At 40.5% G+C, this 25,245-nt stretch overlaps 1 protein-coding gene across 1 annotated transcript; it reads right to left on the bottom strand.

Moving 5' to 3' along the window:
- Positions 1–1,438: 1,438 nt before the first annotated feature.
- foxl2a (forkhead box L2a) lies at positions 1,439–3,161 on the bottom strand. The gene is given in 1 exon segment (NM_001279778.1): positions 1,439–3,161. A coding segment is annotated over 1 exon segment (912 nt). The 5' UTR covers positions 2,954–3,161; the 3' UTR covers positions 1,439–2,041.
- Between the last annotated feature and the right edge of the window lie 22,084 nt (positions 3,162–25,245).

Here is a 25,245-nt window from a genome sequence, read left to right as displayed (position 1 = left end):
AAAAGCAGGGAAGAGGTTGAGATCAAATTTTACCAAGAGGGTATTTCAATTTTCTTCATGGATGTTCTTCTGGGCTTCATGGAATTTTATTTTCTTTAGTTCTGCAATCTCTCAGTAAAACAAAAAGAAGGGAAGAAGGAGGAGCTGTCTGAATGAGCCCCACTTTCACCCTTCAGAGAAGACTGTCAGCAGATGTCAATATTTTGTAAACTACATTTGGGATGAATGACTTTATCTTTTTTTTTTTCGTCGTGTAACGGGTTACTATTACTGAGACAGTTATAAATATATATCTATATCTATAGATATATCTATCTATCTATACATATATATACATACATACATATATACCTTAACTGAGTTTGTTTGTTTAGTAGCAATACACATATCTAAAAAAAAAAAAAAAAAACGCAAACAAAAAATAAACTAATGCCGTAAATCAATTCCACCATCATATCGAGATTATTATTATTATTATTATTATTATTATTATTATTATTATTATTATTATTATTAGCGGTAGAAGGCATTAGTAGTGTATAGAGAAAGACTATTTAGATGTATACGTATATTTAGATATTTATGATCATAAATTACGAGCGGAAATTTTTCAGTTTATGTGTGTATTTTGTTTCTTTGTCTGTATGAAATTAACTAGTAAAAAAAGAGAACTGTTACCTACACGCAACGCCACTGGATATGGGAAAAATATAAAATATTAAACATATGGCATTAATTGTCCTTAGCGGGCATAAATAGTAATGAATAAGTCTAAATGTGTTTTTATTGTATTGCACACAATGCAGACACTGGTCCTCAGTTGAAAGAGAAAGTTTTTACGTGGTCACACTAATATAATAAATCGATAGATTTTTTAAATGTGCATAATTTGAGCCAAACAATTCAATAAAATACATATTTAATTTTTTAAAGCTATAGTGAGTGCGCCTATCAGCCATTTTTATGTGAGCCTATCCTCAGCCGACCCCGCCGCTGTAATTATTATTATAGTGTTATTTTCTTTCTTGAACAAGCTGTGAAAAAACTCCTGCATCATAACCAATGTGGCACTTTCATGCCGTGTTAGGTTCACAGATTTGTTTATTACTGATTGCTCGCCTACTGCCAGCAGTGGTTACTATAATAGCCTAAAGCATACAACAGATTACTTCATGACCACTGAATTATTTAAGAAATACAAGTTTATTAAGAAATTGACAAACCTAAAAAAAAAAGAAAAAAAAAGGGAAAGTGCTAATTAAAATGAAACATGGCCCCAACATTAATGAAACATAACTAATCACATTTATATATATATATATAAAAACGATATTTAGAAAGAACAAAATCTGACACTGGCTGGCGTCATTTTGGAATTTACATCAGACATACATGTAATCAAAAAGTATGAAAAGCCCTGAATTGTTTTTTTTTCTTTTGGTAGTTTGCTGGATCTCTACCCACACCTTTTAAACCTAACAAAGTGTCCAACTATAGCAGGAGGTGAAGTATCACCGTGCAGGCCTTTCTCGGTGCAGCTTACTAAGAAAGCCAAAATTAGCTCTGATTTAATCACACATTAAAACTCTGACTTCATTAGGACGTCTTTCGGCAGTAAGCCGAAGGAAAGCTGAGATAAATCATTACGCACACCAAAAATACAGCTGGACCGATGTCAGCAATGTCTATCCATTAAAAATAATCAGTTTTTCATTCCACAATTTTGATTTTACAATACCGAGTTATGGCCATCAGTCCAAGTGTAATACAGGCGCACGAAATGGCTCCCAGAGGTTGTGCTACCTGATGAGTGAGCAGCCGATGACTCCTTTACCTCCTGTTTCCATTTCATAAAACTTTCTCAGCATCACCTCGTGCATATAGCTCCCCGTCGGCATTTAGATGTCAGCTTGGAACCGAAGGGATCTGAGTCAGAGTGGTCTCTTCAAAATACTGTCGGCTCTGTTTTGAAATCACAGGAATTACCTCTCTGTCTCTCTCTCCCAGAGTCTTCATTTTTGCACGGACCAGTTGGTAAACTTCAAATATCAATCCTCGTGTGTAACGCCGAGTGTTTGGTCTCGTGTTCCCAGTATGAGCAGTGCATCATGGAGAGCTCCGCGGGCTGGCGGGAGCACGCGAACTGAAGGCCGGCTCCGTTACTGGAGGAGACCGGAGGTGGTGCCGCGGTGGCAGGGCTCAGCTGCTGCGTATGATGGGGATGGTGATGGTGACTCATGCCATTGTAAGAGTTCACCATGCTGGGGAGCGCCATGCTCTGCACCCGGGAGTAAGGGTTATATGATGAGGGGGCTGACAGCCCCTTGACGTTCACCGGACTCACGTTGCCGCTGGCCATCTGACAGGATGTGTAGGACATCGGAGTGGGTGGCTGGCCCAACGACCAGGAGTTGTTCATAAAGCTAGACTGCAGGTACTTGGGTGGAGAAAGGTAGCCATAGCTGTCCCCTCCGAACAAGGCCTTCCCCGGCTGGAAGTGCGTTGGTGGGGGTCTGAAAGGCCGCTTCATCCTGCGGCGTCGCCTGTAGTTCCCCTTCTCGAACATGTCCTCACAGGCTGGGTCGAGGGTCCAGTAATTCCCCTTTCTCTCGCCGCCGCCCTCCCGCGGCACCTTTATGAAGCATTCGTTAAGACTGAGGTTGTGTCTGATGCTGTTCTGCCAACCTTTCTTGTTCTTCTCGTAGAAGGGGAATTTGGTGATTATATACTGGTATATGCCGGACAGCGTGAGGCGCTTCTCGGAGCTCTCCCGGATAGCCATGGCAATGAGAGCGACATAGGAGTACGGCGGTTTCTGGGACGGATCCGGCTTCTCAGAGACTTTGTCCTGAACCGGCTCCTCTTTTGGGCGCTCTTTCTCCTTGGTCGTGTTGGTGTCGTGGATCATTAGGGCCATTGCGTCATCCTCCGGGTTTTGGTAAGTGGCCATCATTGCGCACACACCAAAACAAACAAGTCCGGTCTAAACTTTGAAAAAGAACACCTTTCAGACGCTTCTGTCTCGATCGGTGAAATGCTGCGCTGCAGAATCTCAGGATGCACCAGTGGGTCGAAAACTGTCCTCCAAATTGCGCACGGAGAAATCTTAATTGTAATTTTGCGGATCAGTACGCGACACGCACCAGACCTTCCTCTCTCTTCAGCTGAGATTTTTCTAAGCTGGTTTCTGATGGACTCGCAACCCAAGTTTTGGACTGTGAGTCAGTAAGGCCAGCCCTTTTCCCTTTTTTTTTCAGGGCCACTGACAGGCTGCTTTCGCTCCAGCGCTCTACACCGAGCGACGTAGTGCTTTGTGATTTGTGCGTATTTTAGTTCCGCCTTCCGTGGTTCCAGTCAATGAAAAAAGAGCTCTTCTTCACTTGTTGAAAATTGTATTAATCAGAAAGGGTTCAAAATACTAGTATTAATATGCGAGATAAACACCTATTTACAGTAAAATGTAGGCATAAAACATTGTAGGGAAACTGAAGCTGTTAGTGCGTAATGAAAATAAAAATACAGGTATTCATTGGAAGAATACAATTATGCTTATGGCTAGTGAATTCGTTGCTCAAAATATTATATTATCATGAGTGACTCTGCTGTTTGAGTCAGAAAGGAAGCAAGCTTTTCAGAAAAAGGGGTGGAAAATATTATTATTATTATTATTATTAATAATAATACTAATAAAAACAGATAAAGAAATGTCCTGAAGTGTGTCTTTGCACAAAACAACCCCAAAATTAAATATTTGGAACAAACGTATTCCAATTTTCAAAGTAATTCTGTTTAATATATCTATATTTTTCCACGTTTGAATGTGAAATATAAAATTTCACTTTTTTGCAGTAAATTCAATATATAGTCCAAAATATATAATCTGGTCCACACATTCTCACCAGAGTCATGCATATTTGTAAACGGCTGTAGAGTCTACATAATTCTTACAAAATCCGGATAGCTAGTGCTGCTTAATTAGCTCACCGCGGAGAGGGAAGTGCGTGGTGAAGTATACATTTCTCTGGCCACCCATGAGGGTCCCCTCGGCTTTCTCTGGGAGTGTATTTCCGTGCTTTGGGAGTCTTTGCAGGTGGAGCAGCATTGCCATGTGTGTCATCACCCTGCACCCAGTCTGCAGCCAGTCTGCAGCAGCTGAACCGCGCTGAGAGCCAACCATCTCTCAACATGCAATTACCGCCGACTCACACTTTCGAGCGTTACGACGCGATGTTATTTCTTACTCCAATGTCTTTTTCACGTGTTTACGACGGACAGCACTTCCCGATAATCTCTGCACCGCCATTACAGGTTTGCTTTGCAAGTATATGGCTTGGTTAAAACATGTCATCATCATGTTAATTAATACAAATATTATTCAAGAGAACACACTGAGAATTCCTACTTACCTGTCCATAGAGCTATAAAATCATAAAAAATAAAAAATAAAAAAATACTTATGCAAAGAAATTGCCCTAAAACATAAAAATCAACCCTGTCTCAGAGCACTCACTTTTAAATTTGAAATACCAAAGACTGAATGCTTATAAATGGACGTTAAGTTACACTTTAAAAAGTTATAGGTTTATTCCCATTGCACTTGAAAGCATATTGCCTAGTGCTCATTTATACAGGGCATCTTTATGTGGAGTGGTTTGCGTTTAAGCAAATAAAGTAGAAATCACAAAAATAAACCCTTTTGTCCCGGCTGTTAAATGTTTAGGTTTACCTCGTGATTCCAGGACTTGTTTAGTCTTCTTTTATTGTTCCACAAAAAGTCTGTGGCTTTCTTCTGTTTTCTGCTTCTGCACTTCTGCAAGAAAAATAAAGGGGGGGAAAATCATTCAATATATATCTATATCTATATATATATAGATATATATATATAAAATTCATTTGAATTTAATTGGAAATAAGGAACTTTTACAAAATATAGCCCATTATTATCCCTTTGAATTATCTATTGTAGTCCTCTAACCCTTTCAAACTTCCCCGGTGGCCCCCGTGCAGCACCCGTAAAACCCTGTATCTCACCGCTTTTAGGCTAAAATGCTAAATAGCAAAACTTAATCAGCAATTTCTTTCAAAACGGGTGTGCTTATTTAAATATAGCCTTTTGATAAGGTAATTCCACAGTCTGTTACCTTTGTAATCTATGACGTCTTGAAAATAATAATAATAATAATAAAACGTTACAATTTATGATAAAGGTCAGCTGCTGTCACAAAATAATTAGCCTAAACGACCCCACGTAACCCCGTTAGGTTCCGGTTCAGGTAGTCTGGCTCTAAATGTTTTTTTTCTTCTCTCTCTGTGTTGTAAGAGGACTTACTTGACATTTGTCTCTTCAGGTTCAAGCTGCTGGTCTTAGGGCAATTTTATTATTATGCTCCGTCTCTCTCCATTAGGCTACCTGTAACCTAATAGAGGAAGGGTTTGTTGCGCGCCGCGCACGCGCTTCACGTCACATAACAAAGCTGTAAACAGCATGTCTACAATCCGTAAACAAAACAAGGACCCTGAAACCTGAACTGGTTGTAGTAGTTACAGGCTTCAGGACAGCCCTGAGGAATGTTAATGTGAGCGCACAGCCTGTTTTTAAGGTAACTTTGACATACAATAAAAACAAATAGACTATAAATAACCTCGCCTGTAGACTTAGAAAATAGAAAAAATAATAAAAGAGTGTATAACTGAAGAGTAACAATGATTTTTTTTAAAAAATGTCTTCCAATTATTTGAAGTTTTCTTCTCTGCACGGACACGTTAGCAATTGTCAAAAACTGCTTTAAAAAACACCCCACGAATAAAAATCCACCTCACAAACACTTTTTTGTTGTTTCGTATTATTTCTGCCTGTTTTTAATGATAGCAGATATGAATACTATCCCTGCACATTTTCTGGATCCGATGGGCGAGATAGCGGCGTGCACTCCTGAGACTCAAAAGACTGTCACAGAGAGACAAGAGTAGTCCGTGTCTTCTTCCTAGATAAATACACATCCTCCAAAAGTCTTTTCAAGTTATCGCTTGATCCCAGACACCTCGTGGAAAAACTTCCCAATAAAAAGCCTCCAACTCGCCGGCCCACCACCCACACACAGTCCGATAGACTTCCATAACTTCTAAAAAATATTTCATTTATATTCATGTAAATGCACCTAAAGTTAGGAGCATGTTTAGTATGTGTATTACAAGCCTGCGATATAGATTTTAGCCCATATCAATTTAGTCCATCTTCCTGATGACTACAAAAACCGACATTATCCAAATCACAATAATTCTAAAACAAACAGTGTTTAAATGTTTTGCTCTTTTAAGTTACTTTTACTTTAGTTTACTTTTTATGATAGACTCGCAGCCACAACTTATTTCCCACATAGGTACAACTCCCAGGCCATAGTTTTCCTATAATGTGAGCGTGAGGCAGGCCTCCAGTGAGCTGAGGAGCCATCATTGTAACGGGCCTCAATCTAATTTGAAAGAGTGGAATTCCTGTTCTCTTGCACTTCCTGCACTCGCAGGTCTGGGACTAGGATGTTTATAATTGCGCATGCGGGTGGAATGTGGCGAACGGAACCACCAGGTCAGGTCGGGACCGGAGAGCAACCGACCGGACTGGAGACGACCAGCCGGCTTCTGATAACAGGCAGGAGCAAAAACAGTAAGTTTTCACAACATTATTATTATTATTATTATTATATTATTATTATTATTATTATTGTTATTGTTATTATTGTTGTTGTTGTTGTTGTTATTATTATTATTATTAGTAGTAGTATAAAAGTACAAAAGTATTTTTTTCTAATTTATTAATTTAATCTTAACTGTGATAGCGTCATCATCATCATCAATAACAATAATAATTATATAATAATTGTTGTTGTTGATAACGTTATTATCACAGTTTTGATTAAATTAATACATTATTATTATTATTATTATTATTATTATTATTATTATTATTGTCTTAGTTTTATTTTGAATTAATTTGAACCCTCATATTGTTAAAAATGGTCTATTCTTATTTATTAAGGCTTTTTAAAATGTCCCATTTTTTCTACTATCCCTTTTCCCAATATATTCTTAAACCATCCTACATTCCCATTTTCCCCCAAGGGAGCCTCTGCTTCTTAAAAATAATAGCACAATGACAGATTAAGCTGTGCTCTGTGCCTTTTGTGTGCATATGTATTTTGATATGGGTGAATGAAGAAACACTGCCTTTAAGCACTAGCAAATGAAAGCATGTTATTCTGTTTCATAAAGTTGGGAATTTAAGGTGAAAAATCCCCAAAACAAAGCTTATGAAGAGGTTTTTAATCTTACTTAACACTATCAGGGACTCTTCATATCTATGGGAAGAAAAACATGTGAAATACACATGATAATATTTGACTTAATGTGTTATTTACAGTTATTATACATTAAAATATGGTTAATAATCTTATGTGAGGTCAGAGGTTCCTGTCTTCCATAAGCAGTGGTGCATCTGTCCTGGACAGCTGTTGGGAGAGACAGCTCTCACTGCTTGTCCTAGTTTGATCTTACTGGGCTGGTTTCTGGTTCATTTGCATCTAGCTCGCCTGCATTATTAAACATCAACAACACGCCGCTGCTCTTGAATGGAATCCTTATGAGGTGCAGGAAAGAGAAGGGAGGGGTGGGGGTGGGTTGAGGGACAGAGGGAAGAGATGAAGAGGAAGGAGAAGGATGTACCCTCAGCCCTCATGTGGCGTCCCCAACATGGCTCTTGTTCCTCTCAGAAAGAAGAGCGTGAGATAGAGCAAATAAACACTGACCACCAGAATCTCCCCCTGCATCTCCTTTTGCATCCCTGCCCGTATGAATTAATGTTTGAGTGTGGAATGCAGAGAGGCTGTGTGCAGATATATGCATGCACCGTACTCTTAGTTTTGAGGTGTCAGATGTGTACTCACGAGTTTGCACAAAATGGAAACGGCTTATTGTGGGTGTCACTCCGCAGAAGGTTTAAGAGACACTTCCCCTCTTTGTACAATCCATCCCCTCACTTTGAAACATTCAGACAATTATATGAGAGCATCCCGCATCCCCACTCATGACCGTACATTGCCCTTCATCAGACTCAGTTAGCAGTTCTTTTCTAAACATAAGTCTGTGGGAAACTGGATGGTCTGCCACTTCACTAAGTCCTGTGTAATGGACATTCATCAAAAAGGGAAGAAGCAGTGAGTTTGGTTTTGCAGAAGAAGTTACTGTAAAAAAAAAAGTTTTGCAATGACACAATAAAAAGAAAGGAGGAATAACATTTGTAAAACTGTTTAATTTGCATACTTTGTGTTATTGCATACTTATGAATGTATCATGATTAAAAATTAAGTGAAAACAGTGCATATATGTGGGCTGGGCTGGATTAGAAAATGTGCTTCCACTCACCCGCCTCAGGTGAGAGGGTCAGTGGGGAGCCATGGCAAACTTTTGCACTCAGGCCCCTTAAAGCCGTGTATGTGGGTATACAGTAATGCAAAAGAGCATGAAGATTGATGCGTGATAAAAAGGTGGGGGAGAAGGAGACTACTGGACAACTCCAATGATGAGTTAAAGCGTAGAAGGAGATGTGGAGAGAGGTGAAAGTAGAGTCCAGGGCAGAGGAGAGCCTCATTGTGTTCTCGCTAACCTTCAATGAGAGGTGAAGTGCTGCAGCCTCCTGCCAACAAGATTCTCTTTGAGGTTTTCCTGGTCTGTTGCCAGACCTTAAATGATTCACAGGATCAGCAGTGTGTATGTACTGTATGTGTTTTTGAGCTAGGGGAGAACTTTTGAGCTGAACTGTAGGTATGCTTAGACCCTCAGAACTGTGCATAAACTTGTTATATTTATGTGAAAAGCAAATAGACTGGCATCACGGGAAATAAACAGGGCTTTAACAGTGACAGTGAAAGCACTGGGTGGATATGAACAGTAACAATCCAAACTCACATCAAGCCAAAATTGCTGTCCTCACAATACAGCATTCCTTTTAATACTCACCGGCTGAACCTCTTCACCCTCCCTGAAACAACCCAGCTAGTCACAGCCAGACTCCCACTTCAAAATCCCCAAGTAACCTCAAACCCATTTCCACATCTTCATCCCAGCCGGGGGGATTAGATTTCAGTCCAAATCAAAACAAGTCACTTCGTTAGAGGTAATTACACAGGTAGCCTACCTCGCTGGGCAAACAAACATGGCTGCCAGCTGACACCCCGAAGACAGATCAAAGCGCGGGGGTGACAAGGAACGGGAGGAGAACGCTCAAACGGCGGCTTGTTAACCACTCTTAATTTTTTTCTTTTCTTCCATGTGCACGAAGAGCTGTGTGAGCAATGTTTTGAGACTTCTTCACCCACTTCCTTCATACAGACTGGGGTGGGGGTGGGGGGGGTCTGCAGCTGAAAGATGGTGAAGAATCAGAGGTGAACAGAATGACCTTTACAGTAGAGCTGCGTGTGAGAACAGTGCGAGTTAATGGTGCAGAACGGCAGAGCTATACTTCATGTGCTGTGCTGGTGGCACCCCGCTTTTGGTGGTCTCTGTGTAAGCTTGGTGAAGAAGGACAGAGGATGTGGCAGGTGTGTTGCCTTCTAATCTGACACTTCTGGAAGGAGAAGTCTGTCGTAATTCCCACTTTTATGCCTATTTCTGCTTAATGCTTGCTTTGTGTAATCATATAAGCCTTTTTTTTCTTAAATCTTGGGAATTGCTTTGAGGAACACAGTGTCACATTTTGTTTGCACCAAAAACTTAGCACCTCTTTAAGGAATGCTAAAAAAAATATTGGATACAATTTTCTGCAAAAGCACAAGCCCTGCATAAATAGCCCATACTCTCTCTTTCTCTTTCTTTCCCACCTCACAGCCTCTCTTTGAACCGCAGTGTTGTTAGGGCAACCAGGCAAGGTTGTTCTTCCTTTCCTCAACATGCCAGTCTACCCGTGTACAATAGAGCAGAGACTATGTGGGCTGGAGTGAATAAGGTAAGCGATGTTATCTAATCTCCAAATGGAAAGACAGCAGTGGGAAGCCAGGCAGCCTCGTCTGAACGCCAGCTGTCCACTATGGTCTATTTACCTGCTTTCTCTCCCTCTCTCATTACCTTTCTGTATTGTTTAGCTTCTTCTCTATCGCAGCATCTCTTGATTATTCATAAATGGAGTGATATAGCATGCTTTGCTAATGATTGGCAATTTTACTATTAGTCTAACAGGAACTGCTGGGTCAGGTGCCACCCATGCATTTACAGAGGGTTTTTTTTTGGGGGGGGGGGGGGGGGGGGGGGGGGGACAAGCGTTGAGTTATGGTCTGAAATGAAAGCAAAAATCACAAAAGAATACAAAAAGAAACGCTTCATTTTGGCTTCGACTCTTATTTTCTTTCTGCATATTTTACACTGAATAGATGCTAGGAGATGATTCTCGAGGCCACTGCTGACGACTTCAAACATGTCCAGTAAACAGAGTCCGATGATGGGATCTCGAAACCACACACACCACTAAAACACACTATGCTCGGCCAACGGCGTGTCACTCTCTGCATATGGCACGCCACACAAACCTCTCCGATTCCAGCTCCTCAGCCTCCGTTCTGACCAAAATAACAAACAGGAAAATCACGCAATGGGACACACACACGGAGAGGCAAAATCTCGCAGATTTGAAAAACACTTTGCACTCACTCACTGACACACACGCATAAGCAGCAGAAACTGTGGCTGTGGTAACCTCAAGGATGGTTAAGGGGTGGGCTACTTGGGAACGGAGAATGAGATGAGAGTTTAAGTTTAGTCTTTCCAAATGGAACACAGAAGAATCTCTTCTGGCTCCCATTACAACCCGCTATTCATGTAACTTTACATAGAGCTGAAAATGTATAGCAGGAGTATCCACTTTGCAACAACAGGCGTGTGTGAGAATAATTATGAAAATTAAGAATCTTCAATAAATATAACATGTTTGATTTTTTTTCTCAACACGAACTCTACTGGCATTAGATAAGATCTGCACAGTGTATGGTAACTACTGATATGAAGTTATCCAAGGTAGATACTTTGCTACTATTCACTAATGAACCTTGCAGTCAGCAGCTGTCTTTTATAAGTTGACTTAATAAACAAAGCGCATCAAAATAATTACATTCAGTCTATGGAAAACAGGCAGCCATCCGAATATCCCCTTGTGCAAGGTGACATTCATCACTGTTTAATTCAGAGTGGTGGAGGAAAGGAGGAGTACTAGCGAAAAGGAGAACATGTCCCAGAGAGAGCAGAGCAGGGCCAGGGCAGAACAGGGGGGATAAAAGGAGAGGGCGAGAGCGCTTCCTTTGGTGAGTTTTCCCCCCGAGGGCAGAGGAGGAGGAGAGGGGCTGCTCCCCTGACAGATCTGAAGATGTCCTGTTTTGCTTTTCCTCTGCTCTCCCTCTTCCTGCAGGAAGCAACATCACGCTGGGCACCAAAGCCTCGGCGATCTGTGGCTGTTCATGTCTACTGATGTGTGCCGTGTACAGATTTGATGATGCAAGAATGGAACAGCATACAGATGTGAAAAGTTTAATGTAATGAACGCAAAACCCAAAACTTGACTGCAAGTGGACGGGCTGGATTCAAGGCTTTGGGAGGATGTACTTTAATTTTTTATAACAACTGCAACTCTCTGAAGACTCTGTGGCTACTAATAAAACACCCGAGGACCACAGAGAAAAGCTGCCATGTAGCATATTTTTAAATAAGAATGAATGAATCCCCAAAAAGCTTTAAACCATATACATTTAAAAACAGAGGAAACCAGACTGTTCAAGGCTAATATTTTGGAGTTTATTTGATCAAAGCAGTTGAAGTGGGAAATCTGAAACAAGTCTCAGTGTAGGCACTGAAACAAAGCCTTTATTACAACTGCTTAGTGTGTTATACATTTTAAATCTTGAGAAAAGTTGAATTACAATTACTGAAAGACGTTCAAGTGACAGCTAAAATGAAAAACCTAAAGTCTTAGTGTTAGATAAGCAAGTGTCAGCAGGATTATCATCATTTAAAATGAGTGAGGTGCAAGCAGCAGTGACTTTTCAGGGCCGAAATCAAGTGAGCTGTCAAACTGAGGAGTAAGAATTAGAAAGCAGCTAAAATGTAAGTTGATATGCAACCACAAAATGCAGAAAAGCACAAGCAAAAAGAAAACAATTTCACAACATTAACAGAATTCAACCCATAACGTCTTCCATTAAAACTCAATAATAATGCACCGTTTCCCAGTTTGCATGTACGTGTGCCACACATGTTCGTACAGATGTCCCAATCATTCATAAAACCTGAAGATATAAAATAACACATACTGAGGCCCACAGTGACTTTTTTTCACATGTCTGTCCGCGCTGTTGTAATTCACACTGACATCATCACCCACACACACCCAGTGTCGACTCTATGCTCAGGGGGTCTCTCAGGACCCACTTGTGATCTTTGCATCTCTATGCGTAGCCAGAGCGAGTCGTTCTTTTTCTTTCTCTCCCCATACGTAAGAGCCCCGTTTCTCCTTCTGCCCTGCTCGCCTCTCACCATTCATTCGCACTGGCTGCCTCCGTGCATGTGTTTTCCTCTCATTCTTAGTGTGAGACTTTATCTGGGGATCAGATAAGGCTTCGGTACTGGTCTTAAACCTTCAGCAGATCTGTCCAAACACATGAGCTCATGTCAGAGCGCCGCTGCTGCCTGTTAACTCCATGAGCTAATATAGGGTCCATGTGTTCGCTGGTCATGCTGAGTGGAGGTGTGGTGTGGCTTTTTCTGTCTCCATCCCTGACTTCAATTTCCTATCATTTTCACATCCTATGATTTTCCTATTTGCCATCCCACTGCTTAATTTTTTTTTCTTTTTCTTTCTTTTCTATGTTGTGCTCTGCTTGTGTCTCCGGATCAGCTACAAGGCCGAAACAGCTTGAATCTGATCATGTTAACACTATCAGATGTGGAGATCTCAAACACGGGGCGTCGTCAAGACAACAAAGCTGAAGCCACACAGGCAGAGCCGGGCTCAACCAGCATGACGGTCTCTTTTGGTAATGTGTATGTGTGTGTCTGGTAAGGGGAAGGGTGAGCAAAAGGGTGTGAACGTGCATGTGTGTATAGAGAACAATGGCCTGGGTATGTGATTTTCGTGTGTGCATGTGTGTGGCTGTTTGGTGACTGGCTTGTGTCAGTGTGTGTATATTACATCCCTGCGGGGGAGGGGGTGCATTAGGAGGGGGACTAAGGTTACCCCCTGACAGAGGCAGCGAGGGGTCATCCCGCGGCGGGACACTTCTCAGGGGTGACCCCGCCGCCCCTTGTGGCCCCCCGAGCAGACGGGACTTCTGAGGAGAGGAGAGGAAGGACCAGAGGAGAGACCCCCAGAGAACAGGACCCCCGGTCTGTCTCCCAGACCCCGGACCCCAGACCCGTCAGGGCCCGACCCAGGCCCAATGTGTTCCCAATCAGGAGAAACACAAACAATACTTTTATTAAAGAAAGGAGACCGCTGAGGCCAGACACACACACACACACACACACACACACACACACACACACACACACATATTTCTTCCCACTAGATAGAAATGAAAGGCAAACCTATGTTACGTTAACAAAAAGCTTTAACTGTGCTAAATCAGCATTTCCAAACAGCCGCTCCCCACACTCGCCATCAACCCCTGACGCCAAATCCTTGCCTTCCCTTTCCTCCTCAGCCAGCTCTTGCCTCCTCTCCTCTTGGTCTCTATCCGGGAAAACAAACGGAGGGATTAGGGATTTGTGGAGAGGTAATGGAAGCCAGGTGGAGGAGTGTGACTGAAGGGGTCTCCTGCCAGATTAGGGGGTGAGTGGGTTGGCGGGGGGTGCACGAGTGCCCCAATCCCTCGCACTCCTTCCTAAAGACAGCTAATGTTTCTTTTGAAGACATAATCCCGTTTGGCCATCTAATAGCACTTGGCAATTATGAGCCTTTGTGGGGCATGTATGGTATTACCAGGTCGGGCTACCAGTGTGTGGAGGGAAGGAGGGAATTTAATTTGAATTCGGGATGGAGATTCAGAAGATACATCTGATCTGACATGTTAATAAACCAACTTATATGATCAAAATGAGGCATTTGACTGTAAAGTCTGATAGGAACACTATTCACTTTCTCTTTTTCTTCTGTGGTGTTTTGTTACTGGAAGTTGCAACTGAACTTTCTCCAAAGGTGTGCAACATTTTTAAAATATACATTTCACTTTGCAGAGCATCGTGTTTACTGAAAGTTGTGATTATTTGTGTTGATATCACTTCCCACATCGCCTGTGGCTTATTGAGCCTGTGGGCATTCTTCTTCATAAAGAAAAGGACGGGAGAGAGTGGTGTACTGCAGGAACTTCAGCTCCTTCTCCTCCTAAAATTAGTCGCAAACAAACCCTAATCTATGCTACAATTTTGGGGCCGATGGATAAATATGATACAATATCTGTAATTCACCAGTATTGGCAAATATATGTGTGAAATCCCGTATCACATTCCATAATAAACAGGACCACATGATAGTCTGAAGTACGCTATCTGATGTAGCACTTTTACACTGGCAGAGTGCAGAATAAAATAACATATCTTGACAGTTACATTTAGGAGTTGACTGAATCTTTCTTAATGGTTTATTTGACATTCTAAAGTCAATTAAAGAATTAAAAAAAATGATGGATTGGTGATCCAGTGCACATATGAGCATCAGCCATGGAGCAACTTTCTAGTGCTACCATCAACTGGACTTCAAAAAGAGCCAGTGTGATGTCTTTTCAAACATTTAATACTTGTTTTTTCCCTCAATCTCTCTGCAGCTATCTCACCAACACCCTCACTTTATTAAATTTGCACTGCTGTGAGCGGCCTCTCCTATTCCTCGGTGCATTATGGGACGGTTTAGCACATCAGCATTCCTCTCTCTCTGTGTTTTTCAGCTTGCATTAGGAGTATTTGAGCGCTTGTCACCTACAAGTGAAGTGCTCAGATCAGTATGGATACTGTATGCAGTGCAGGTCAGGTCACATGTGCAGCCTACAAACGTTGCCCCCTTGTGGACTGCTGCAGAGAATAAACAGCATTAGTGACTGTCTAATGGAGTGACTGATCCCAGCCTGATAACAGTCTGTTTTGTTTGTTTTGTAGATGTGTTATTCCAAACAGCTCCCGCCTGGTCAGAGAGCCTGGCGTGAACACAGAGAGCTTATCAAGCAGAGAGGAGAAGGGGTCCTTCTGTTTGAAATAGGTGTCCATATTTAAGTTCAGCTGACTGAATAATTACAAAAATAAAAGATTATGTCGGATGTGGAGGACGAGTCAGTCTTTAGGGAGATGTTTGGCTCTGAAGATCTGAAGACGCCACTTCAGACCCCCCTTTTGTTAAATCTCAAGTAAGCCGGATAGGAAGGAACAATTAACCCCTATGCAGAAAGAGGTGAATTAGAAGTCAGACTTTTCACACCTTTTCTGCTCTGTTCACACACATCTACACACATCTACACACACACACACAAAACTCTGGCATTCTCTGTGTCAGCTGAAGCGTGATATCCAGTAGACGATGGAGAAATGTGTGTATGAGCTCCTCACTTTGCAGGGCCGGGGAAGCGAGGGACTCATCGTGCAACACCGTCTTATCGGCGTCGTTCTCTTCATCAGCTGTCTGTCTCTTTATCTCAGAGAGGGGACTCCCTCCTATCGGGCGATCGGGTGGTAGCTTTCTTTGCCTTGGCTAGTTTTATATGTTCTGACAATGCTCGTGTACCTTTATGTGATTCAGAGTCTGTCTAGACAAATAGCACAAAAAGAATGCTTAAAGCTTCCTGTGATCAGCAGCTGGGGTAGGGAGGAAAAAGAAATCATATTGGCATTACGAGTCTAACTAGTTTGAGCTAAACTTAGGAATGGCCCACATCACCACTGCATTGTTGAGGTTGAAAAGTTCAATGTCACGTAAGCTGATTGCACAGAGCTCAGATCTGAGTCGAGCTAAATGAAAGGCTAAGACATTCAATTGTAGAAAGAGTTCATCAGTGATTGAGAGGGAAGGAAAAGACTTCTCCTCTCCTTTGTAAACCCTCCCGTCTTCTTCCTCTCTGCGTGCTGCCGCAGAGGGGCTCGGATCGTTCAGTCGGCGAACGTCGGTGTGGTATACATCAAAGGCCAGCGCACGCACACGAAGGAACACGCCTGAAATAAAAGGCCTGCACAAAAAACAAACAGCGCCCTTTGTTCTGAGAGCAGAGGCCTGTTTCACCCGTGATTAGAGAAAAGAGGGAGGGAAGAGGAGGCCGCGGGTGTGCGGACGACGTAGTGAGTGGCCGGAGCGGCTTCATTTGATTCTTTGAGAGGGATCTGAAAGAGTGAAAGAAGCGGAGGGTGTCAGTCAGCAGGGTCCCAGGAGCCAGGAAATGACACTGTGGCGGGGTTGTGACAGTGGCACGACATAGCTAATCACTAATTGCTGATTAGCCCTTCCGTGCATAGTTGTAGTGTGGGCGCTTGAGTAAGAAAGTCTTTAGAAATACAAGTGAGCAGGATTTTCTGTCTGTCTACGCATGAAAATATTTATCTTTCACTTTTGTTAATGATTGTCTGTCTGCTTTGGTGGTTTGTCTGTGTTTGCTTCAACTGGAACGCAGTTCTTTCTAGCTTCTGTGTTTGTAGCTACCAGCTACATGCTAACCACAATGGCACTTGGAAACACTTTATAATTATTGTTAATAAGTGTGTGAACTGAAGGTGGCATGTACATTTGTGAAATGACACAACACTGTAAATTGTTAACATTGATAAACATTACTTTGATGGCTATCGCCCAGTGGAAACTGACACTTAGATTAAAGAAGTCAGCAGCGTGGGAAAACCACGAGATTGAAACTTGAAAAACTGGTCCATGTTCTCTCACCGTTTAGATTCGTCTCCACCCGTAGTTTAAACTTTTGCCTTTTTGGTCAGGTTTAGGCCCCAGCATTACTTGCTTAGGACAAGAAATAAATGTGGTTTGGATTAAAATGCAACAAGTAGGGAGAGAGGCTCTTTATTTCTGCTAAAAACAAGACAGATGCAAAAGCTTAATTTGACATTATTTAACTGACACGCTGTGAATGAGGCTCGCTGAATAGTAATAATGCAATAATACAATATATTTCATCTTAAAAACACTACAATTTGATAATTGATAATAAAAATACAAATAAATAAAACAGATTATATAAAATGTTTTGGGTGAATGTAATTGTTATGGTACACTGGATACTCATAAAATATTTTTTGCACTGCACAAATTAATGGAATAAGTAAACAGAGAGCATACCATTATATATAAACAATAAACATAATTTTAATCTGGTTGTTTTTCAATTGCAAATCTATCCTTTACTTCATTGCTTATTGATGTTTAGTATAAAGTCAGTTTTACCTTTAATATTATTTTAATGCTTTACTGGTTTCTGATTTTTTAATAACAAATAAAGTTTGCAACTGTCTTTGGAAGAAAAGCTGCAATGGTGAACTTTGAAACAAGTAATGGAGTCATGCACGCCTATCTATATTTTATATGTATAATATATATGACACATGTATATAATATAAAAGTATAGAGAAAAATAATACAAGTAAGTTAGGGACTTCCTTCTCGACGGTGGAGGGTGGTGTGTGACCTTATTCTTACAAACAATATTTAAGAAACAGCAAGGGAAATCTCAGGATCTGTGTTTCCATGAGTGTTTCCGAGAGTAAGATGGTCAATTCTATTGCATTGCCGACCTTTAAGGTTTTAATTGCAGGTACACATTACAACAGAACGCTCTGGCAGCGACTGAATTTATCTTTCTTTTACAAAATTTGACTTTTAATGTTCATTTCTGAAGTTGCAATTTTGGGCCACGTCAGCTGAACAGATTAACAGTGCAAATAGTTTTTCACCTCCTTTACCCAGCAATACACTTTATCTTTAAAGCCAACATAACAAATCTGAAACATTTGAAATTTCTTCGTCTTTGATCTCTGAACTGCACAGCCATACGTTTCCTATAGTGCGATGCCATTACCTCCTTTGTTTCATATCTGTAGTCGGATATCAAGAACAGGCCTCATCCTATGTAGTCCTGTAGAGCAGATCGATCTGAAAAAAGAGTTGTATCTCTCCCTGGTCAGGGAGATTATATCCGACTGCTGTAAATCAGACACAGGTGGATGAACTTCCTCCTTCCTATGTCTGCCTCCCAGCTAACCTCTCCTTTACCCTTCTTTTCTTTTTCTCTTTGTCAGTCTCATTTTTTCTCCACTTGATACACCCCTCTTTCTGTATTGCAGTTCAGGGTATCTTGAAAATAAAAACATAACTGAAAGAAAAGTAAAAGTTTAGCTACACATAAATATCTGTGCAGCAACATATTTCAAGTGTTAACAATCCAGTCCTAGAGGGAGAAGATACATACTCATGTAAACATGGACACTGATTACTAAGGACAAGGAGGTGCAGATTCACGGCAACACTGATACCTTATCTCAGAAATTCTATGGAAAAGGGCGGCCTTTAGGGGAGTAGCCTACCATTTGGTGTTTGAGTGCACAAAAGCCTCAGTGACACAGAACATCTGCCGGAGTCCTGTTCAGCTAGCTTCACAACTTCTTGTGAGGTTATTTTTGCACAGACGGTCACAATTTTACAACTAGCACATGTAAGTAGCAGTTCCACCATTCAGTTACTGGAGGGTAGCTAACACACACTCCTTTAACTCTTCAAAAAATCATAATTTGAGGGAAAAATCAAAATCTGCTTTTCCTAAATTCCGTATGATTTTAAAACCCAGAGATGGTGAGAGCAAAAGGGCTCAGCTTAAGTTTTCACGACAAAACTTCAGTAACCAATGTGTGATGTCACAGCGGCTTCGTCCATCTATTATATACAGTCAGTAAAACCAAAACAACTCATAACTACAATATCATTACATCAAATATCAAAACATGTAAAAATGTAACTTCTTATTAGACACTTTGTTGCATATAAATAACACACTGCTTCATGTATGTGTCACATGTCTATGCATTTTTGGCTTTTCACATGTCAGTATACTTACTGACCTGAACACTAGGTGATCAGAGTTACATTGTAAAAAGGGACTTTAAAAGCAAAAGGTGTGTTATGATAACACACAATTTACAAAATGATTTCTGGCAATTTTTGTGTTTTTTATGTGTCTTTTCATGATACTAGGCTGGCCTACCCATAGTTGTCAGTAATCAGGAAAACTGAGTTACATTAAAAGGTTTTTATGAACAATTACCACTTATCCCTTTCCTGGTGGTTGTGCTTATCTCACAATATCAGTCTTTTATCCCATTTAGCCCTTGCTCTAATTCATTGTTATGTATGGGACAATTATTTTTAAATGCACAAATATTTTCCCAAGATGTTGCTCATGAGATAAGGCTAAACATTCTCCAGTGAAGGCCATTTTCGGCCTTGTCGGTGTCTCCAAGGGACGAGTGGCGCAGCGGTGGTGTGACTGAGATTGGCGCAGACGGCAGGTCAAAGAGGAACCAAATGTTCCCCAAATGCCCCTCAAGGGTAAAGCCTTGGTCTGCTTCTTCTGTCTGTTCTAATTTACTGTAAATCATTATTTTATAGTCCAAATATCATTAATGATCATGGCTAAGTTCACTGGCTCTTTTCTACAGCACAGACTTTTTAAAAAATGCCAAAATTTTAAGGGTGTAATTTATTGTTCCTCATAGTTTTTATTAGTATTAAACAAATGATGCTGTTGGAAATTTAAACCAGTGGAGTAAACCTTAACATAACAGTCAATAACAGACATCTCTGCAGTAACATGTCATTTATAACATGTACTGTACTCTTACCAGAACCCACTGAGCCCAGAGAACAAGAGGGTTTGTTGCTGTTTTATAAAATGTACAAAGTTGATGAAATGATTGCCAGGTAAATCTGTACTTAAAAAAAAAAGTACAGTAGGGATAATATACCCCTGCTTGTTGTGACAGATGTAACACTAATATTATGACAGCACCATGGAGTGGTTAAAAAGTAATAGGATAGAGAAGATAAATCTGCCGTTCCAATCAATTTGCAATGTGTCGGCCTTCATGTACGGATGAGTAGAGACGACATTTAAAAAAAAAAAATATCCACAGAAATCTATTAGTGCATGACAAATGCTTTGGGAATGTATTTCCAAACACTGGAAACCAGCACGGTATTATAGAGATTAAATGCTAAACTTCTGACATGTATGGGAAAGAGTTAATTGTACTCTTCTCCTTTAAAACACTTTTTACAAAGATGACAGCTGGAAGTGGAACTTTTGAATGTCAGTGCCAGGATTTGGACAGAAGTAAAAATAAAAATGAACAGCAAATGTTAAAACTAGATTGCAATTCTGAATAATAATACATAAATAGCAGAGAAGGGGTGGAAAAACAAGCAACAATGATAGCAGGCGTATCAGGGTTGAAGGAAGGCAATGTGATAAAAATAAGAGCATGTTTAGAAAACAGACAAGCAGAATGTAATGCAATCATATTCCACACTTACATTTCACAGACAGAATTAAGTAAAACTACAGGCCGGTTCTCCTTAGCTTAGGTTTGTTTGTCACTTGTGATTTTTGTGTTATTTCAAGAGCTTAAAGGGTCCCCAGAATGTTTTCGCACCAGGGCTAGATTAAGCTGCTATTGGACCTTGGGGCAAAAAATGAGACGTGGGTCTTAATTAAGTCCTTAAAATAAACATTTACCAAACCCTTTTGCTTCAAGAAATCTACTAATATTACAAAACTGTGCCATGCTCTGCCTGTCGCGTTAGTTAGTTTGGTTACACAAAATGCTGCAGAAGGACATGTACTATGTAAACACAACATGAACTAAAAAATGAAAGCTATTCCATATTATAAGAGTAGGTCACTGCAGTATTTCATGCTGCGTTTCTGATATGTTTGGCATGTCAACAAAACATTTCACATGTGATGATGTGATCAGTGATGAAGCAGTATCTATAATAGATATTTTGATTAGTGGAAATTAATTTTTATCTTATTTATAATTGTTGTCAGTATCAATAAAATTTCAAACTTTTACAATTGTACCAGTTTAAATTAAATCCATCTGTTTTCTTCCATTTTTCCACATTAGGATTGTAGGGGGGCTATCACAAAAGGCAGGGAACATCCTGGTCAGGTTACCAGTCTTTTGTAGGACTAGAATAGACAATTCACACCGATGGCTAAGTTGGAATTAGCCAATCCCCTCTGCATGTCTTTGGGTTGTGGCAGGAAGCTGGAGGACCATGCAAGCACAGGGAAACCTCCAGAAAGGCCTCAGTCGGCTAGTAGACTAACTCAGGAGCTTCTTGTTGTGAAGCAGCAGGGCTAACCACCAAACACTGTGCTACACAACACTGATAAACTGTTATTTATGAAATTGAAAATGCAGATATCTACACTTAATATTGTTTTTAGTGACAAGTGATTTTTTTACTAGTGAGCATTGATTTGTTGGAAATAGATTAACATGTAATCAAAAATATTGATATTTTGACTTGAATTGTAACCGAATTATAACAGGACAGTGTATATCTATAAATTATATTTATAAATATCTATTACTACCACTGATATTCCCTCTAGTAGTAAATAAATTGCTGATATCAAGAATTAATATTGTGACAAGAGGATAAATTATAGCTATGTTGTGTAGCTATGTAAGTATTAACATTGTAATGCTTTGGAAACTAGTTAAAACAGGATTGTTGCTGTAATAGCTACCAATTAAATATTGAAAGGTTTTGCCTGGTGTAATTTTGGTCAACTGGACTTTCAAAAGTTTTTGTTTCATGACTTAGGTCAATGTATCATAATGAATCTGTTTCACTACATTAAAAAATAGTTACATGAATGGCTCCATTGTAGAATCATCACCGTCTATCACTCGTCTGTCACATCCTGACCTCACTCTATCTGTCCCTCTGGATGTGTTGACACTCACCATGTTCCTGATATCTGGGAACAACCAATCCTGCAACCCCCTTCTCACCCCCATTGCCCCGCAGCCGAGGCCACGGGCCTCATGGGAACCGCATATCTCAACCTGGTGCACACATCAGATTGTTGACACGAACAGATACCCTGGCAATGAAAATATTTTGCTTCTTCTAACACTGACATTGGCCTACATGGACCTACATCTCTACCCCCATTGGGATAGACGGCTCCCGTGTAGCGAGAACGTGTGGGTGGGTGCAAATTCTTGTGGGTGTCCGCATTTGCTGACAGGTGCATTAAAATTTCAGCTCGGGGATTATTGCTATCACAGCAGGTGGCATGTTTGTTTATGGCAATAAGGTAAAGTGGATGTCAGTTGAGTGTGTAAAATAGGGGCATAGGTTTAAAGGTGGAGGTTGCTATCTGTTGTCATGAAGTAGATGAGGCACTTTAACAATAGCCACTTAAAGGAGGTCGCGCAATTATTTAATCCTTCATAATTAAGACCTTTTCCCCAACGTTTTTGCTGCAATTTACGTAATTTTCACCAGTGTTTCAGTACATGCAACACTTATCAAGAACAGAGGTTTTTTTGTGACCCTCGGACCGCTTGTCTTTTCAGCAACAGAACATTCTCGAAAACATCCTTTGCACAAAATAGTAGCTCTTCAGCACTAATAGTTTGTGTTAAAATATTAACAGTTTGGGTGGTGGAGCAGTTAGAGTCTTAGAAACATCATTCCTGCTAACAGAGCAACTTTCATTCCACTTGTATTGACGTGTAAGCAAGAAATTAGCATTTAGCATAACACACTAGCTAGCTTGCTGTCTTCAGCTTGCTAGCATCACATACTTTTTTTCTACTGTTCAAATATTTAAATAGCTGCATTTAGCAGTAAAATTAGAATCCTTAAGAGGTGTTGACAACATTCTCTACTCTCAAGCTAAAACCTAAAGTCACTTCCTTTTTGTCCTCCTCTCCATCCAACATGTCCCCCTAGAGAAGCTGCAATAAAAACAAGTCAGCCATCCAGGACCCCAGAGGACCCCGGTGGCTAAAAGCGTATGTGGAACTTCTCGATTATTTTTACCTGACACAGGAAAGAACTCACTCATAATAAACGCAGGGCCGAGGTGGTGACAGATCTCATTAACCCTATTATGAATGAAAGGGGGAAATCGGTATAGGGGGGCGGAAGGGTGAACGTGTGCCTAGATGTATCCCTGAGCTTCACCCTGACCTTTAGCATAACCCACAGAGGAACACACACATGGAGAATGTTCCAGCAAGGGTACACGTTTAATCTTTTGCTCTGACTTCTGAATTTGCTTTGATCACATGTGTAGTAATATATGTAAATAAACCTGAAAATGCATAAATGACCACATAGTGTTGGCACTGAAGTCTGGTAGCCAAAAAGTATCAGTTCAGCCCAATGCACTGCAGCTACATCAGCAGTAACCTTAGTCAGACCATCACTGAGAGAGGTGTGATGATCACACCTGATTGTAGCAACAGGACAAAGAGCATATGGAGACATGTGATGACAGACTGACAGGCCGCTGTGTTTGTCTGTTTATGTAACATTTTCAGCGCTTCAGCAGTCATGGCAAGTGATTTATGAGTAACTAAAAGTAGATATTTTACTTTGTCATTTGAATAGAAATGACAGGATCACATTAACATTACAGGGTAAGCCTGTCTGCTAGCGCTTTGTGCTACTGCTAATTCTTTAGCTGATACCAAGAAGATATGGGGCCAGTATTGTTGATGCAAATACCGATACTTTTAACCTATAAAGGCAGCTTATGTAGGGAAGAGCAGTGTGTCATGACTTATTGGAAGAATCATTATCAGTTCGCAAATACATATGACACATTTAAACTGAACCTTTTGGAGACCTGGAGTGTAAATGTGACTGTCTCTAAAGCAAAATCTCGCTCAAACTCTGTTGTGTGGTAAAGGCTGTAGAAAACAGATGTGACAGTCACACAGAAAGGTTCAGACATTTTTCATTGTACATGTTTAAGTTATATTTTTCATTTCCAAAAAATAACTCAAAACAATTCAGTGGGCTACATACTGAACTTAAAAGATACAAGCAAACAAAGTATCAGTCCTATCATGCTAGTATCAATTTGACACTAATACCAGTGTTTGTATCCATACTATTAATATTTAGATCAATTCGCCCACCTCGACGATTGCAGCTGGTTCTAGCTGCTTCTATTCTCGGTGTCCTATTTAGATCTTAAAATGGTTTGCACCGGGAGTGCACAACCCATTTTACATCATGGGATACATACAAACCAATTGGTTCTCAAGTAAGTTAGAAAGACTATTAAAACCGCTGCTGTATAGCCAATTAAAAACAAAACAAAACATGAGCCCTACAATAGACCGATGACCGGACCAGGGTGCACTCAGCCCTCACATTATGACAGCTGGGATAGGCTACAGGCCAAAAGCCATCCTATATTTAATAAATGGAAAAAACTTCCAGGATTTTCCTTGTCTTTCTATAAAAAGTATCATGTTTTGTGGTTATTCTGACCTTTGACATGGATGAAATGAAAAGTTTGGACAGCCACAGACATTCTTATTGACATGGAACACTATATTTAAACAAAACCCCACCATCAAGTAGTATTTGTACTATCCATGTGGCATATGAGCTCAGGCCGTGTGTTAAATATTCCTGATTTACACTTTAAATCACGAAACTACACCAATAAGGGTTAAAAATTAGAACCTCAGGAATAGCATAAGAACTTTTTTTTACTGCTTTATTTTTTCTAACTGTCCCCCTAATCACCAAATACTCCAACTAGAATCAGTTCTTAGTGTTTTTGGGAAAAATCTTGTTATTTTCTGCATGTGCCTGCTCAGGTTTAAGGGATTACCAAACTGCCAGTAACTTAAAAGGAGCGACCACCACACTAAACAGGGTTAAAGACCTTTTAAGCAATGGTTAACAAAGTTTAGCTTGCTTTAAGCACAACAGGTGTTGGCTGACTGATACATGTCATCCCCCCAGGCCTGCCCAAAGCTGTATATACTCACAGCTTATCATTTGGTTGTTCCATGTCTATGCTGTTCCTGGCTCTCTGTATTCACTTACAATTCCCTCTTTTCTTGTGACTGACAAATATGAACAGAGCTTCTAAATAATGTAAGTTCAGTATCTAGAAACTTAAATGAAGATTGTTT

Source organism: Oreochromis niloticus, linkage group LG14, assembly GCF_001858045.2.
Source record: "Oreochromis niloticus isolate F11D_XX linkage group LG14, O_niloticus_UMD_NMBU, whole genome shotgun sequence".
Classification (NCBI taxonomy): Eukaryota; Metazoa; Chordata; class Actinopteri; order Cichliformes; family Cichlidae; genus Oreochromis; species Oreochromis niloticus.
Note: the sequence above shows the minus strand (reverse complement) of the source record. Positions and strands in the feature narration are given on the sequence as shown.